At 33.4% G+C, this 18,280-nt stretch overlaps 1 protein-coding gene across 1 annotated transcript; it reads left to right on the top strand.

Moving 5' to 3' along the window:
* The first annotated feature begins 1,651 nt into the window (after nt 1-1,651).
* LOC149549658 (G-type lectin S-receptor-like serine/threonine-protein kinase At1g34300) lies at nt 1,652-2,050 on the top strand. Its single transcript, XM_089794356.1, has one exon. It carries the CDS (start codon nt 1,652-1,654, stop codon nt 2,048-2,050), a length of 399 nt encoding a protein of 132 aa, XP_089650482.1.
* The last annotated feature ends 16,230 nt before the right edge of the window (nt 2,051-18,280 follow it).

Raw genomic sequence — 18,280 nt, 5'->3', positions numbered from 1 at the left:
CACACTGACCTAGTACTTGTGCACAAAGCATCCTCTTTTTCTCAATGTGTGGGATCAAAATTGTGCATTGTCTAGCTATTATATTTGTAAATTCATCAAATGGAAGGGATGAATCAGGGGTCACATTGAAGGATAAAGATAAATTCATCATTGATATTCCTTTCTTTTCCCACTTTTATTCTCTCCATCCACCAATGCTACCGATTTGGCTTGATACTTGACACCATTCACATGTTATTCAACACCATTCCCCTACCATTGGGTCTTTTACTTTTATGGAAGATTTCATAAGTTTATTTTGTTTCCTAATATGCATCATAAGTTTATGTCATACTTCATTTTTCTTTTCAATATGGAATCATGAGTTTGTGTTGATACTTCTTTGATTAGAATTTAAAACTAAAAGGTACTTATTTCACTAAATTTTTTTATGATAATATCTCAACTTCATTTTTTATATTATATATGAAAATCAAAACTTGTTGTTTGTCATAATCAATCATCCACATTTCAATATCATATTCATTCGACTCCAAAATTGATTTGATGGTATATAAAAATTGTGAGAGAGCATTAATTTGGACTCGTGTCATGATCAATTCTGGACAAGATTCAGGTGAAAGTGAAGCAAACCATCAATTAGTTACCAACTGAGTTCATGCAAAAGTGACAAAAACCAATATTTATGTAACTTCCAGGAATATTTAGTTTTATAGTTGCTGGAATTACAATATGGTTACATAAAGATGATTGATTCAAAAGTGGGTTGAACATCAATTGTGAATCAAACCTTAGATTCAAGGTAGACTATTCCATTACCCATTGGCCTAATGAACAAGACCTATGATTATGTTTCATGTGGAACTCACTTGGGTTCGAAACCTTTTGTGATCCATCTATCAATTATTTGTGTAATGTCAAAAGATTTGAATACAATAGAATCAAACTAAAAAAAAAACAAGTTCTTGTGCAAGCTAAAAAAAAACCTCCAAATAGAGCTCAACAAAAGAGTGTGAAAACAACATTACCATTAAAAACTTGACCCAAATGTTACCAAAGCCTCCATTGTTTAATGATATTCTCCTTGACTAATTGATATGTAGATGCTCATTTTCTTAAGGATGACTTGATTTGACAGCATATACTTTGCTCAAACTTGATGGATTCTTGGAATGGATAAGGGAGTTGCTCAATTTATAGAATTTTGGAATGGAGAATGGATAGTAAAGATCTAATGATGAGATCATTGTGAAGGATGGTTGACAAGATCCCTGTAGGATGAAGGTGAAGATGAAAGGTGGAGATTGAAGGTTTTAAATTGTGAATAGCTTGGATGAGCTTTTTAATCATAGTAAGTGGTTGAAACCATGAGGGAAATAAGGGATGTGTGCATTGAGATTGTCTATATTCTTGGGCTTGGTGGAGAGAATAATGGAAATATAATAACAAGTGCCTTTAGATATTTTGATTCTAAGAACATTTTAAGGGGCTTCAGGCATATTTAAATACTAATATTATTAACTATTTTAGCCATGTGTGAGGTGAAAAAAGAATTTTTTATTTATTTATTGTGACAGAGTGGAAAGAGGGATTACTTAAATAATAGGAACAAAGCAACACTCTAACTATTTTAAGAGGAACGAGGGGATATATGGCACCTCATTGGATAAGCGATATGCCCATCAATGTGAAAGTGGATGTGTATAGCTATGGCCAAATGTTGTTGGAGCTCCTCAGTGGAAGGAAAAACTTCAATCCAATAGAAATCCCAAGTAAGCAATATTATCCAAACTGGTTGTTCAATGAGATGGTGGCTGGAAATTTTGTGGACATGTCAGATCCAAGGCTAGGCAGTGAGGTCGATCTGGAACAAGTAGAAGTGATGGTGAGGGTGGAATTTGTGTGCATTCAAGGGAACAGTTTGTCAAGACCTCCCATGGGAGAAGTGGTGGCAATGATGCAACAAAAATACACAATACTGACTCCCAAATCCCAAAAGATCAATACTAGGTTCTATTCCAAAAACTCTATTCACTGTAGCGGAATATAGCCATGTGCTCAAAGTAAGTTCTTTTCCATGTTCACTTCTAGTCACTAAAAACAAACAAACAATATATCACAAAACAACTTACCAGATTCTCTCTAGCAACCCTTAAAGTTTGGTTTGATTCGCTTTGAAGACTAGCCCTAAATGAAACCAAGCTCTGCAAAAACCATGGAAAAATGCAGAGAAAACCTAAAACGAAACTGGGCTCTCCAAAAACCATGCAAAAATGCTCCAAAAACCATGCGAAAATGCTCCAAAAACATGAAATGAAATCGAGCATGGGAAAGACGTAAAAGGACAATTTTTTTTTAACTTTGCAGATGTATAAGCCCTATGTTGGTCAAAATTTTGACCAACATGGGTCTTATGTGTAAAAAAAAGAAATTTTTGCCTTTACATTTAGACCACCCTAAATTTATTTAGTTGATGGTCAAAATTTTTGGTCGAAAAATGATGTTAAATGTAGTAGTACACACATATTACTTGCTTATCCTTCATTGTTTCTAAAATCCTAACTAGCTTATCATATGTTTCCTTTCTCCCTACCTTGCTATTGGAAGCAAGATATTGATGAGCCCCCAATGTTGAATACTAGTTTGGAAATCAGTTATTATGAAATTTCTATCCTTCCAAACCTCAACTCCCATCATAGAGTATGGGTTCGGCAGAGTAGCAATACCCCGTGAGGCTCCTTCAACCTACATATGCATGTAAGTAACACTCGGCCAAACATGGCTAACAATTTTATCAAAATTAGCAATAGGCATTTTAGTTTCTTGTATTAACACATAGTCAACTTTTTCCTAAAATATGCACTATTTTAGAGCATATTTCTTCTAGGGATTATTTAACCCCCTTAAATTCCAAGAGAGGAATTTCATTTCTTACCTCTAGTTATAGTCTCTAGTGTAAGTTTTTTACCATTGGCCATATCCCTTGCTACTTGTTTTGTCTTGGTTGCTCTGCTAGACAATCTTCTAGCTATCCCACTTGCTCCCACATCTAGCTCCCCCCCTTGTCTTCTTTTTCTAAACCTCTCATTCGCCATTATCCCCCTCCTATGGTGAGGTGGGGCTAAGCTCCTTTTCAACCTTGTCAATGCTTGCCATGACTTTAGCTACAATCTCCATTGGGAAGGATTTAACCATCCTTAAGCAGGTACAAACCCTCTCTTGGGTATCACATTCTATGGCCATAAGTTCTTGCAGGCTCTCACCTCCTTGTTTTGTTGGGGACTAAGGAAGAGGGTGGTGAACCACTATTTCACCTTCCTCCAACAAATCCCCTTCCTTAAGTCCCCCTATGGATGAACTCAATAGTTCCTCCAACTCCCGTCCAAAGGGGTGTTCTTCCAATTTCTTCTTATCCTCCAAAGCTTCCCCCTCCCCAATATCCATATGCTCCCTTGGTCCTTTGCCTAGGGTGGAAAACACTAGGTTATCCTCCAAAATTTGTGTATCAGCAGTTTCCTCCTCCAATCTTGGGACTTTTGATGGTTCTGCACAACTTCCATAACAATACTCAGGGAACACTACTTTTGTTTATCCTTCTACATTCGAGCCTTATAGTCAACTATAAGATGTCCAAATTGACCACATTTCTGACAGAACAGGCCTGCATTCTCATATTCAATAGGTTGGACTTTCTCCCCCCATTTGGTCTTAAGAGTAACCACAGTTGGGAGTGCTCGATTCTAGCATAAACCAGTCATGATTTTTGCATAGTCACTTTTTCCATAGTGAGAAAGTGACCAAAAGAATTCCTCACCCACCTTAGAATCTTCTCATCCCAAAATTCAAGGGGCAATCTAGGTAATCTAACCTAGATAGGAGCTAGCTTATTTAACTCTGCACTAGCATCAAAGCCTGGGTGCCACTTTGTTAAGGTAAGACAATGTTTCCCATAATACCAAGTCCCTAAAATTATGAGGTTGATATCCTCCTCCATCATGAATTTGAAATAGAAGAGGCCACTAGGCATTGATGAAATGCCCACACTACCCCTAACTTTCCATTTTTGACTCACCCATTTATGAACCATCTTGATTGTGGGTCTAAAGGAAACGAATCTACCTACAACAAAAAGTTTGAGGCCAGAGGTCACACTTTCCACCAAACTATCAGGGAGGGAGATCATTGGGCCATTTATGCCATGGGCAATCATGGGGTCCTCGATAGAGACATTAGCCACCGAGGAACCCACAAGAATGTTCTTCCATCTAGTCAAGGTCCCATCTGCTAGCTTCTAATCACCATCTAGAGGACAACCACTAGGATCACCACTCCCCAAGGCAACATAGTCAGAAAAAATCTTACCTACATCTCCCATGTACCCACATCTATCCATTGTGTCCTCCAAATCCCTACACAATGCAAGCACCATTTGCAGATTTGGGTAGGGTGGAGGATCCAGAGGCTTAGAACTCGCCATGGAACAATTCAAAATTCAAATTCAAAACTAGGCATTAACAAGTCAACAAGTTGCAGAGCAGATTCCAAATGTTTTATCATAACTACATTAATTGTTACTATATCCTACAATTACTTTAATAATATATTTTTCTTTTATAATATCTTGTGATTATATTTTATGAATTATATTTTATATAATATTTTTTTAATAATATCTTGTGATTATATTTTATGAATAATATTTTTTAGTTTAAATAAAATATTAATACTTTAAGATACAACTTAATTAGTTATAGTAGTAGATGACATTTATATTTAATTAGAAATCAATTTTTATTAATTTTTTTCGAATATTTAAATATTTGAAATAAAATAATGATTTTTAATCTTTCTAAATTAAAAATCAGATTTTTAATGTAAAAGTATCATTTAAAACTTTTAAAATATTAATTTAATATTAATAAAATTATATTAAATTTTATCAAAATTTTAACTTTACTACTCTATCTTATTAAGTTATTATAAATTACAACAAATACAAGCCACTATGTGGCACTTGTTAGTTAGAGCTTCTTCTACAAGGCATTATGTAGTGAATTGATCCTCTTCCATTATTGTTTAACTTATATTATTAATGTATTTTATTGATCGTAAAGAAATACAAATTTATATATTGGAAAAATAAATATTTTACTATATTAAACATTTTGTGAATTTTAGATTATATTATTTTCAATATAATTCAATCTAAAATTATATTGTAGAAATGTAACCAAAAAAACTATTTTAAAAAAGTAGATCGTACAAATTTAATCTTAAAATCATAAAAGTTTTATTGAATTGAATATTTATATTTGATGGTACGTTATAAAATGCCAGAAAATATTTAAGGAAAAGAAATGTCCCCGCATGATATTTTCTATTTTCATTTTTAAGAATCCAATTACTTTTCATTTTAAGAGATGTAATGTTCTTTTGTGAGGGCTATTCTTTGAATGTTTATTGATATATTTTATTTCAGATCAGAGTTTTGATAGATATATAATAATAATAATAAGGGGCCCCTTTCTAACAGATTCACCATTCCTAATTTGGGGAGTAAATGGACTACCAGTATTTAAGGATATCAAACAAAAAAATGGAAGCAAAACAAAATGTAGTGAAGTTCACCTCGATCTCTTCATTCTTATATGGTACAAGGAACATGTAAGGAAAATGTTGGAAAGAGATTGTATTTGAATGTTGAAAAAATCTACATGGTTTAACATTTTCCTACACGAAAATTGTATCTCTCCTTAAAAAGGTAATGCTAAGTTTACTAATTATATCTTTAAATTCATATAGTTTTGAGTGCAATGATCTTTTATCCCCTTTCTATGGTCTTTATCCATATTTTAGACAATGCTGAAATTATAGGTTTCAAATTTTTTTAATGATCAATTTTTAGTTATGGGGTTCTTTTCTAAAATAATACGAATTTAAGTGCAATTTTTTTATGTGGCTAGTGGCCCACAATCGCTTTCATACGCGAGATAATTTTTGTAAACATGGATTTCAAGGGTCCTCTTATTGTGTTTTTTCTGGTAATGGGGAGGAGTCTGTCTCCCATCACTTCTTCCATTGCTCCTATTCTACTCAGCTATGGCACATTTGGTGGAGTGCTTGGGGTTGCTCTTGTAGGCATGCTTCCTCCTTGCCTAAGTTCTAGGCCCGTAGTGCTCCCTCCATGTCTTCTCCTCTCCATGCTACTTGGATTGTTGGCCCATCATCCATGCTCTTGCATATCTGGCTGGAGAGGAATCGTTGAATCTTTCAAGATGTTCGACTTGGTATTATACACCTTTGGTGGAAGATCTCATATTCTCTTCAGCAAACTATTCAAGTGAAGTGTGTGCTAGATGGGGGTATGGATCCGATTGATCTTGCTATATGCAATCGCCTCAATTTTCATCTTTAGGATAGGGTTGCAGCTCAAAGGTTTCCAAGAGTGTCTAGGTAGCCTCGATATTAGAGGAAAGGTCAAGTGAATCGAGATGGACATTGGACTCCTCCTCCCCATGAAGTTTTGAAAATTAACACTAATGGTTCTTCCAGAGGGAATCCGGGCCTCGTTGGTATTGGGGGAGTGGCTTGTTGTAGTTATGGTGACGCTAAATTATTTTTCTTAGTTCATAAGGGTGATTACAATAACAATCTCATGGAGGCTCAGGCTATTTTATATGTTGTGGAACAATGTTGCTTGCAAGGACGGAGCAAGATTATTTGTGAGTCTGATTCTCAAGTGGTGGTGAACTTGCTTTCCTTGCAAGAGCTTAAGGATGTTAGTTGGCAGCTGGCCATTGTTGTTAATTAGATTATTCTCTTTTGTACCTCTTTTGATTTTATTAGGTTTACTTATATTCCTCATGAATAGAACAAAGCTATTGATTATTTGGCTTCTAGTCATGCTCTGAGTTAGAATATTATGGATAGGGGGCAACTTCCCTTTGAGATGGTGCAAGAACTTGATGAACTTGTTGCTCAGGATAGAGCTCCTTGTTGAGCTCTCCTTGTTGTATTTCTTTCTATCTTAATAAATTTTTACCCCTTTTTTCCCAAATTATTTTTAAAAAAAAACCATAGATTTTATAATTTAAATATCTTGGAATTTGTATTGCTTTGAACAATTTTACTATACTTTAATTTTTAAAAAATAGCATAATACATATGTTCAATTTTCTTTATTACTACTTTAGTTTTTTATAATATCATACTAAAATCTTATAAGTTCAGCCCTAAACTAGAAAGTAAATAAATTTTTTCAAAAATAATAAAACAATTTATTTTTTCTAAAGTCAAGAATTGATTGTTGAAACAAATAAGATAAATCTTAGACAAAGCCCTCTTGGGCAGGGACTCTAGTTGGACACAACTCTTGTTAAAATGTATCATCTAGTTGGTACTGGATACTTACTAAAACAAGCTTTTATAATACATGCAAAGGTTAGATATAAAGCTTGTATTCAGACAAAGATTTATTGTATTGGGTTTTCTAATAATTGCTATTCTAAATTTAATCATTATCTTCAATTATAAATTTAAGATAAGAAATACAATTTTTATTAAAACATTGTCAACAAAAGAATGAAAAGAGAAATATGTACAATTATCATGTTAAATATTTAAATATGTGAAAGGAATAAAGAATAATAAAAAAAAAAATGTATAATAATGAAATGTATTAAGAATAATAAAATTAGACAGTATTAAAATATATAAATGAATTTTATAAAATCTTTTTTTAGAAAGAAATTGATCTATCTTATGTAATTCAATATAAAATACAATTAAGACAAATCTTTTTATCAAAAATTATATGTTACAAGAAATGTACCCTTTTTGTAGATTCTAATATATAGGATGAGTACTAAAAAAGTTTAATAACATTTTTAGATTTTAAAAAGAATGTCATTACGTAATAACCTTTAATCAACATACAACTTAGAGACACTTTATAGATTCTACTAAACTATAAGAAGAAATAAGAAGAAGAGAAGAATAACATTTTCAAGATTTGTTAATTCTTTGTTTGAAAGCTTGTGAAAAGAAAGATAAGAAATAGTATATGGTGGTGATTCCCAACTAATTTATGGAGTTTTTCTAACAAGAAGTATGATAGTTTAATGAAACACTATTAAAATTAATAATCGAGAATCAATACAGTTTTTCTTTTGCTGCATATTTTTTCTTATTTTCTTTTTCTAATTTTGAAGATTGTTTAAGGCCTCATATAAGATAGAATACCAATTAAATTTGAATATTTTTATTTTAAATTTTGATGTTTCATTTTTCTAATTTATATAATTTTATTTTTTTAATTTTTAAAATTAATAAAATGATTTTACTTCTATTTGATTGGTTCATTTATTTGGGGTGTTATAGGAGGGGTAAGAAAACACAAATAATTAAATTATGAAATAATTTTTGAATTTAAAATTGAAATAACTTTTGAAAATAGAATGATAATTTCTATAATCTTATAATTTTTTAATCTTTCATCTAAAACATAGAAAATAATAAAATATTGATTAAATTATATTAAATATCACCAAATTATAATTTTTAAGTTTAATGTACTATCTATCTAATTGAACTATAATTATTAACTTCAATGTATTATCTATCTAATTAAACTATAATTATTAAGTTTAATGTAATAATAATATATTGATTAATTGGAGATGGTGATTGCAATTAAAGAGCTAGATGAGTATGTAGGAGATTCTTGTCAAGTTCCAGGTGGGCTAGCAGCACGATAGCAGAGTGTTGGTTTGGCAAATTAGTGACAGAGTGATGGGTTGGCTACTTGGCAATAGGATGTTTTACAAGTGGTTTCCTTAGAGGCTAAGGTGGACACCCATACTGCTAATCTATGTTGGAGTGATTTACCTATGATGAGGAAGATCTGGCATGTTTGGAAATTTCTAGTCATATGCCACAATGGGCTCTCTAGCAAGGAATATGGGGGGATAGTGTGAAGTTGATGAAATTTTGTGCTTCAAAAGTTCGAGCGAATTGGACAAGCATTTAGTATACATTTCCCCCTAGGGCTGTTGTGTTTAGAGGTATTTTGGGTCCTCATCCCTCTTCTGGTAAGTCATTTGTTTCTATTCTTGGTCCACATCGCCCCCATCAATTTAAGCCTCATCATTTTCCCACTCATCCTTCTTTTCATAGATTCAAGCTTAAGAAACCCTTTGTGTGTCGAACCCCATTTGATATTTGCTAAGATTCTCAATGCTCATCACCTATTTTCATGTTGCAGGTAAGTCTTGTTCCACGGTTTGCATCTTCTCCTAACCATAATCCAGTTCTAAAACCTTGTTCTTAGTTACATCAAACTCTCTTCACTCCAAAGATAGGGTGCCCTTTTCATAATTCTCCTTTGATGCCCCTCCAATATCAAGAATAGAAAGTTCTAACTTAGGTTAGTCTGTCTTGTCGACTGTTTGAACCTAGGGTTGTTTTTCCCTTTGATTTGATTAGTTCTAGGGTGGATTTTCTATTTTGTTTTTACTTTTATTGGTATTCTTCAGTCATCAATGGAATTTGAATCTCTCCTCTCTTTGGCTAGCTATTATTGGGTGGTTCTAATAGAGTTATTTTTGTTTGAGAAGGATTCTTTGGCATTTGTTAAAATTTTTGACTCTCATACTCACAAACGGATGTGCACAAGTTTACTATTTGGTTCTGTAAGGGGATTGTCATTAATACTATGGATTGGACACCCCATTTTGATGTATCTAAATATTTTATGTGGTTTTATCCTCAGTGGGTTATGTTCCTAAGTCTTTCATTGGAATATAGAGATCCCTCTCTAGTTGAGATTATTGCAAATAAGTTGGGAATATTTGTTAAGCATGATTTGGTTCCATTCTTTGGACCACATCTAGTTGTAAGTGTTTGTATCCTCATGCATAAGAGGGAGAATTTTCCTACAAAAATTTTAATTTTCTCAAAATTTGGGACATGGGTTCAGTAGATTCAGTATTTAGAGGTAGCTACTATTGATAGAAACACCATCTCTTTGGGCCATTTTTCATATCAGTGTCAACATTCTCTTCTAGTGTTGCATAAGATATGTCAGAGTTTTGTTTCAGATCCCAAGTTATGTTCATTTTCTTGCCATCATTTAACTTCATTATCACATCCTTTACAGTTGGTTCCAACTAATCAATGTTCTTTTTGTGATGCTTGTGCAGTAAAAGAGTTGGATGTTTCCTTCCCCTAGATTGATATGGAGAAGAGATCTAGGGTGCAAGTAGCACTAACTATTCAGGAGGTTATTCCTTTATTTTCATCTCTACCTCCATTTTTTTTCTATTTCTTTCTTATGTGGATGGTAGGTCTAGTTTTTTTTGCTCTTTTTCCTTTTTTGATGCTTGTTGTCTAACTTCTAGTAAAAATTTGGCATTCACTATATCTCACTTTCTTATTTCTTTCTCTAAATGGGTTGATGACCCTCTAGTGCATTAGGCTATTCCTCCTCTTGAAGAGTAGGGTATCATCTAGAACTTGATATTTTGTAGTCAACCTTTTGTCCCTACTTTTTCTTCTCCTATTTCCTTGCTAATCGGTCGAGTTACTTGTCTAAGGTCTAGTAGTATCACTATTTTGGTAGCAGCTTATGTCATTGATGATGTTTCTTTGGAAGAGGGTGTGTTTGTGAATGAAGATAATGAGAAAAATTGTTCATCTATTGCTAACTACTTTAATTATTCTCAAGAATTATCCATTGCCCAATTAGAGAGCTCTCTTGTTCTTGTGTCTCCTATGTCAGTCATTAAAACCCCCAAAAAGAGGGGATGTAAACCTCTTGCTTCCAAGGTTAAGGAATAAATTGAAGTTGGTATTCAATCGACTCTCTTTGATTCCTTTTCACCTATTATTAGAACCAGGAAAGTGGCTCCTTCTCTTGCTTCACAATGAGGTTTATGTCTTGGAATGTTAGGGGTCTAAATGCCCCTAACAAGAGTGGTAGGATTAAAAAGTTTATCTTATCCTCTCAAGTTGACATCATTCTTCTTCAACAGTCCAAACTTTCTCAGGAGTCTTTTGAAAAGTTTTGTAGGAACTAGTCTTCTTGGGATTTAGGATGTGTCCCATCTTTTGGAGCCTTTATAGGTCTTACTATCCTATGGAAGAGTAAGTGTATTAAAGGGCTTATTTTGTTGTCAAAATCCAATTTTAAACTCATTGAATTCAATTTGTTTGATGTTAAGTTTTTTATTTTTTATTTCTATGGGCCCTTTTTACCCCAGGATAAACTCATTCTATGGGAATAGTTTACTAACCAGATTAGTAAAATTGATGACCTTCTAGCTATTTTCAGTGGTGACTTTAACACCATTTCATTGCCAATTGAAAAGATTGGGGATAATGATATTACTCAGAGGATGATAGATGAATTCAACTCTTTTATTTAGGATAATGCCTTATGTGATGTTCCTTTTCTGAATGGGATTTTTGCTTGGATTAATCATAGGTCTGCTGCTCCTATCTCTTCTAGATTGGATAGATTTCTTATTTCTCAAGACCTAAAACTTTTCAATTTTAATCTTTCTGCTGAAATTATGTCTTCTTCAGAATCTGATCACTTTCCTATATATCTTGAGGTAACCAACCCAATTGTGTTGAAGTAGTGTTCCTTCTTTAAGTTTGAAAGTATGCAGTTCACTCATCCCCATTTTATTTAGCTATTTTGGCAATGGTGGATTAGTGTGCCATTATGTAAAGGTACCAAAATGTTTCAATTTTCCAATACGCTTAGATTAGTGAAATCCAAAATTATAATCTAGAGTAAAGAAGTATTCAAGAATGTGTTCCATGAAAAGGATAGGATTGAAAATGATCTTAGTCCTATTTCAAATCATGTTATGAATTTTGGGATAGATGCAAAAGTAGTAGAGAAACAAAAATCTCTCCATTGCTATTAGGAAACACTATGTGCAAGGGAGGATATTTATTGGAGACAAAAATCTTGTGAGTTGTGGTTAAAAGTGGGTGATAGGAACATGAAGTTTTTTCATGCCTCTACTAAAATTAGGAAATCTACTTCTTCTATCTTCTCCTTTAAAAGTGTTTCAATGAGAGATACTTTGGTGTGAGAACTGGACGTCACTAATGAGGGAGTAGGTTTTTTCAAAAACTTACTTCCACCTGATGTGCCCCTAAGAGATAATATGTGTGAGAGGAATTTGTTACTATAGTCCATTCCATCTTTAGTTACAAGTGTAGATAATGATAATCTTATGAAGCCTTTTAGCGTTGATGAAATTTGTTGTGTTGTTTTCCCTCTAGCCCCAAAGAAAGCCCCTAGTCCTAATGGTTTCACCATGCTATTCTATCAGAAGTGTTGGGATGTGGTTAGTTTTTATCTCCTAATTGTTGTAGAGGAATCTCACAAGAAAGAATATATTCTTAAAACATTTAATAGAACAAACCTCACTTTGATCCCTAAGTCAAAATAACCTTAAATGTTTGCAAATTTTAGGCCCATTTCATTATACAATTCCATATATAAGATCATAGCTAAAACTATCTATCTCAGGCTCAAATCCCTAATCCCTAGATTAGTTTCTCCTTAGCAAGGAGGTTTTGTTTTGGGTAGGGATACATCTAATGGGGTTCTTGTTTCTTTAGAAGTCCTACATACTATTGAAACTTATTAGCCATCTTCTTTTTGTGGCTAAGTTAGATATGATGAAAGTCTATGATAAAGTGGATTGGGCTTTTCTCTTGGAAGTCCTTTCCAAATTTTACTTCTTGGTTTCTTGGTGTAAATGGATTAAGAAGTGCCCCTCTAGGGCCACTTTTGTAGCTATTATTAATAACATACCTTCTCCCTTTTTCCAAACTACCTAGGGAGTTTGACAAGGGGATACACTTTTTCCTTTCTTGTTTATTATTATGGCTGAAACTCTTAATTGACCTATACTTAGACAAAATTTTCTATCCAATTGGAAATGTATAATAATGTAGGAGCATCTGAGATCTTTTCTATTTACCCTAGTAGTCTTATGTAAGAGAATCCTAGTTGTCATGTTATCCCACTAATTCTGTTGGTTGCTTTTGAGTTACAACAATTTCCCAGTGCTAGTAAATTTTCAGTCATTTTCAAGTTGAAGTTTTCCACCATCATCTTAACATACTGGTTAGTGTGTAATCCCATTTATTTTTCTAGTGATTACCAAGCGATCCTTCAAGTGCTAAGTTGGTTGGTTGTTGTGTTAGTTGAGCATGTAGTGTTTTCCAAGTTGTAGTATTTTTCGAGTTGTAATGTGTGCTAAGTTATCCAATATTGGTCGAGTGTTCCTTCATGTGCCTAGTGTTCCTATTGGTTCCAAATGGTCCTGTATGTGCTGAGTGCTAGTATTTTTTTCTTTGTGTTTGATTCCAGTTTGGGCTAACCTAGCACGTATTTAATTTTGTGATGGGTCATAATATTTTTTGAGAGATGACTTGTGGCTTGTTTATGCATTTAATGTAAGGGTTTATGTAGTTGGTAATTTATAATAGGTCAACTTGTGGTTGTGCGAGTATTTAATGGGATCTTGGGTAGAGTCTTAATTAGACTTTGGAAGTGTGGATTCTTAGCATGGAGTAGCTTGGAGATAGAAGTTCGCATTTGAGTCTAAAGATCCATTCTTCTTTGAAAGATGCATTCTTTTTTGTAATGGTTGTAACCCAGAAGGCCATATAGTTGGGCATGTTGGATCTAAACTTCTTGACTCAAATATAAAAAATATTGTTTCTCTAGATTTGAATCTCATTCCTCTAGTTCTTTTTCCACTGTGTATTTTTTTGCTTGTTTTTGTATCACCTCATTTTGGGGTACATCCATATTAGCATTGCATCATATAAATATACTAAATTCAAAGGTCTCTATGAACCACAATTTTTTGGCTAATGATATGCTCATGTTTGTTAGATCCTCTATAAGTGAGGCAAAATGTATTAAGTAGATTATAGGTACTTACACTTTTGGGTCTAGTAAGGTCATTAATTTGAACAAGTCAAAAGTCTTTATGCTCTTTATGTCTGACTTAGTTAAGAAAAGAATAATTAATATTCTTGTTTTTTCGATGGATGAGTTGCCATCCACATACTTGGGAATCTTGTTCTTCATGGGACAAGTGAAACCTTCATTTTGGGACAATGTTATCAGTAGACTAAAGAGTAGAATCTCAACCTGGAAGGTGAGGTTGATCTCTCTCTCTGGTAGAATTTCATTGATCAAAATGGTTCTCTTGGCTATCCCTAATTATTATATTTCAACTCTCCAAGATCCATCGTCTGTTATTACTCAAATTAAAAAAATCATTCACACTTTCCTTTGGTTTTCTAATATGACTAATACTAGAAAGATTACCCTAGTGTCCTTATAGAAGTTCTTTGCCTGTAAAATTACTGGAGAGGATGGTGTGCCAAACTTATCTCTTTGGAATAAAGCTTTTGATAGGAAGTTAGTCTAGAATATGTATTCCCAACTTCAGTCACTATGGTGCCAAATTATGTAAGCCAAATATTTAGATTCATCTTGTTCTCATAGAATATTTACTATTTCTAATCCCCCATTCTAGTTGTCTACTTGGAACTTTATGATGTCTTCTAGAGAAGTTGGCACCAAGTTCCTATCTCAGTAGTTTCACTCTAGCTTCAATGTATCTTTTTGGAAGGACTTTTAGAATGGGTGCCCTCTAGTGTGTCACATTTCTACATTGAAGGAGGTTATGGGGGTGTCATCTTTATTCTAGGGGGATATTTTAGTGGACTATGTGGATTACGTTGACATTGTGTCCCATAAGGTATGTTAGAATGATCCTTTCTCTCTTCCTATTGGAAGAAACTTGGCTAGAAACCTAGCTGATATTCTGGCAAACATATTGGTTTTTTGGTCCAGAGGATGTGATAAACTAATATGGTGTCTTGCCAAAAGTGGTTTTTACTCTGTTAAATATGGATATGAGGCCCTTCTGCATATGTTTAAGCAACATGTTACCCATCAAGCCTTTATTTTCTATTTGGATAAATGTGTCCTACCAAAAGGTAGAGTTTTCTCCTGACTGGCTATTCAAAGAAAAATCCTTAGAAGTGATAGACTAGGAAAACTTCATATAGATAATCCCTTTAAATGTGTTTTGTCTGGACTACATGAGGAATTAGTTGATCATCTATTTGTACATTATCAATTCTCTCTACAATGCTAGCATTATATCATGGAGAAATTGTCTATCTCTTTTCATTTTCCTAGATCCTTATGGGAGCTATTCCAAACTTGACCTATATTGTTTACTAATTCAATCTTTACATGCTTATGGATTATTGTTCCATCATCAGTTATATGGTCTATTTGGTGGGAGTGTTATTGGAATTCTTTTAGAATAACTAGGTGGGGGTCGTGGGGGGGGGGGGGGGGGGGGGGTGTGAATTAGCTATTCAAGGTCAAGATGTACAAAATAAAACTTTTCACAATTTACTGAACCCATAAAACTTTCTTAACCATGCATGCATTCATTGTGTGTTAATTAAAACGGATATGTTACTGTAACATTAACATGCATAAATATAAAGCATAACACATCTATTAGTACACTTGACATAATGATTTAACATGTAAACCCAATTTGGAAAAAACCACCAGTAACATGCTACTCCTTTTTCACTTTTCTGAAGTGATGCCATGTTAAAGGCCAGCCTTGTTAAAGGTTACAACACACATTGTTAAATGTGACCTAGTTAAGGGATTTCAATCACCCTGTTAAAAGTGAGCCTTGTTAGAGGACATTAGGCCATTCACTTGGAATGCCACCCTATTAAAGGATTTTCCAATGTTAAGTCAACCTTTCTCCAAAGGATTTACCCTAATCTAATATAATCATAACTCAACCTTTCCTCTAGGTACTTTTGTTACATCTTGTTGATCAAATTCTCCTCATCAATCAACTAAGTGATAGTGCTTGAAACATATAAGCAATTTTCTTACCAACATATAGTAGGTTTAACATTAGTGACAAAACAATGATTGAAAACACACAGTCTTCTTTCAAAAAATTTCTACTCAAGTGATCTTTTCAATCATATATCAACAATCTCCCTATTTGGCATTGATGGAAAACCAAATTGATTAACCAGTCAAACAAATGATGAACATCTTGTTCTATCAAACTAACTAGGTTAAACGATAAGGCAATACCAAAAATAAATCTTGTGAACAACACTTCTCCCTATATCACCAACTCCTTCTTAGGTTACAAAATATCCTTCTTATCTAAATAGGTTCATCTTTTTTTGTGATCTACCTTTTGATTGTTTTATGGTTTCTCCCTCTAACTCAATTTTCTGCTTTGATCATCTCCCTCTTGATCAATATGCCCTTGATTAGTTTTCTGTACATTCTCCCTTTTTGAAAACAATGCCAAAGAAATATACTCAACACTTGGCATCTGTTTTATATGTAGATATAAGATTCAATTTTCTCCCTATATCACCTTACTTGTAACTAATTTGAAGTTTCAGTTCTATGATTACTTTAGGCAATTTCCTAAAGTAAGATCCACTACATCAATTTGTATAAAATGAATGTCAACTTGTTTGATGTAGGGCACTCCCTCTATCTTTTACATAGCCTTTAATATGGGTATCACCCCTAATTTACCTCTCAAATACTCATAAGCATTCTTAGGCAATGCTTTGTTGAAGATATCAGCAATTTTCTCCTTTGTGTTAATATATTCCATCTTCACCTCTTTGTCTTGAACAAACTCCCTTACATAATGATACTTTATTGCAATATGCTTTGTCTTTGTATCCATGATAGGATTCTTTGATATATTTATAACACTTGTATTATCACAATAAAGTGTCACTAGTTCAGTGATCTCTTTCTTCATTCTTTTTAGTAGCTATTTGATCCATACAATGTTTGTGAAATTGATAACATCATCAACATACTCTGCTTCAGTAGTAGATTGTGAAGTACAACTCTACTTTTTGCTTGTCCATGTAACAAGTCTTTTGCCTAAAAATAATGCTTCTACACTGGTGCTCTTTCTATCATCAATATTTCTAGCCCAATCAACATCAGTGTAAGCTTTCAATTCAAACTTTTTATTCTTTTTTATAGTATAAACCATACTCTTTTGTTCCTTTCAGGTATCTCATTATCCTTTTCACTGCCATCAAGTGATTCTCTCTAGGGTTAGTAGAGAATCTAGGAACTATCCCCATAGCTAATGCAATATCAGGTTTGTTGTGTACTACATATTGCAATTTTCCAATCCTAGATCTGTATAATGTTTGATTTACCTTAGCTGATTCATTATTCTTTGATAGCTAGAGTGATGTTACGATAGGTGTACTTATTGGTTTTGAATCCTCAAGTCCAAATGTCTTCAATAGCTCCTTGATATATTTTGACTGAGTGATATATACACCATACTTCATTTGATAGACTTGTAATCCCACAAATAATTTGATCTCACCAAACATTGACATTTCAAACTCTTGCTTCATCTAATTTGCAAAATCTTTTCATAGAGCATCTTGTCCTCCAAATATTATGTCATCAAAAAAATTGTTAGATAATAGTATACCTTTTTCTTTATCTGTCTTCAGGTACAAATTGTTGTTATCATCTGTCCTTTCAAATCCAATCTTAAATAGATAAGTACAAAGTCTCTCATACCATGCTCTTGGTGCTTATTTCAATCCATATAGGGCTTTGTGCAGTCTACATACCATGTTCTTATTGTTCTTATCCACAAATCCTTCTGGTTGTTCTATGTAGACCTCTTCTTCTAATATTCCATTTAGAAATGCAGACTTGACATCCATCTGGTAGACTTTGTAACCTTTGTAAGTAGCATTAGCAAGAAGAATTGTTACTCCTTCCATTCTTACAATATGGGGAAATGTTTCAACATATTCAATTTCTTCTTCTTGTATATACCCTTTGCAAACTAGTTTTTCTTTGTTTCTTGTTACTTCACCATTCTCATCTAGCCTGTTCTTGAAAACCCATTTTGTGCCAATCACATTCTTTTCTTCTAGTCTAGGAACTAGGCTCCAAGTCTTTTTCTTTTCTATTTGTTGAATTTCTTCTTCCATGGCCTTGTACCAATCATCATCTTCCAATGCATCTCTCACTGTCTTAAGTTCCTTCATGCTTAGCAAACATGCTTCACCTTTCAACCTATTTCATGTCATTGGCCTTACATCTTTGTCTCCAATGATTTGATCTACAAGATGATGTCTTTTGACATATTTGGATAATTTTAGCTCA

This window comes from Cupressus sempervirens, chromosome 7 (assembly GCF_028749045.1).
Source record: "Cupressus sempervirens isolate cs-2001-9-10 chromosome 7, ASM2874904v1, whole genome shotgun sequence".
NCBI lineage: Eukaryota > Viridiplantae > Streptophyta > Pinopsida > Cupressales > Cupressaceae > Cupressus > Cupressus sempervirens.
The sequence above is the reverse complement of the archived record's forward strand: the minus strand, read 5'-3'. Positions and strand labels throughout refer to the sequence as shown.

Coding starts and splice junctions, on each gene's coding strand:
- LOC149549658 (XM_089794356.1), top strand. CDS start 1,652: ATGGCACCTCATTGGATAAGCGATATGCCCATCAATGTGAAAGTGGAT.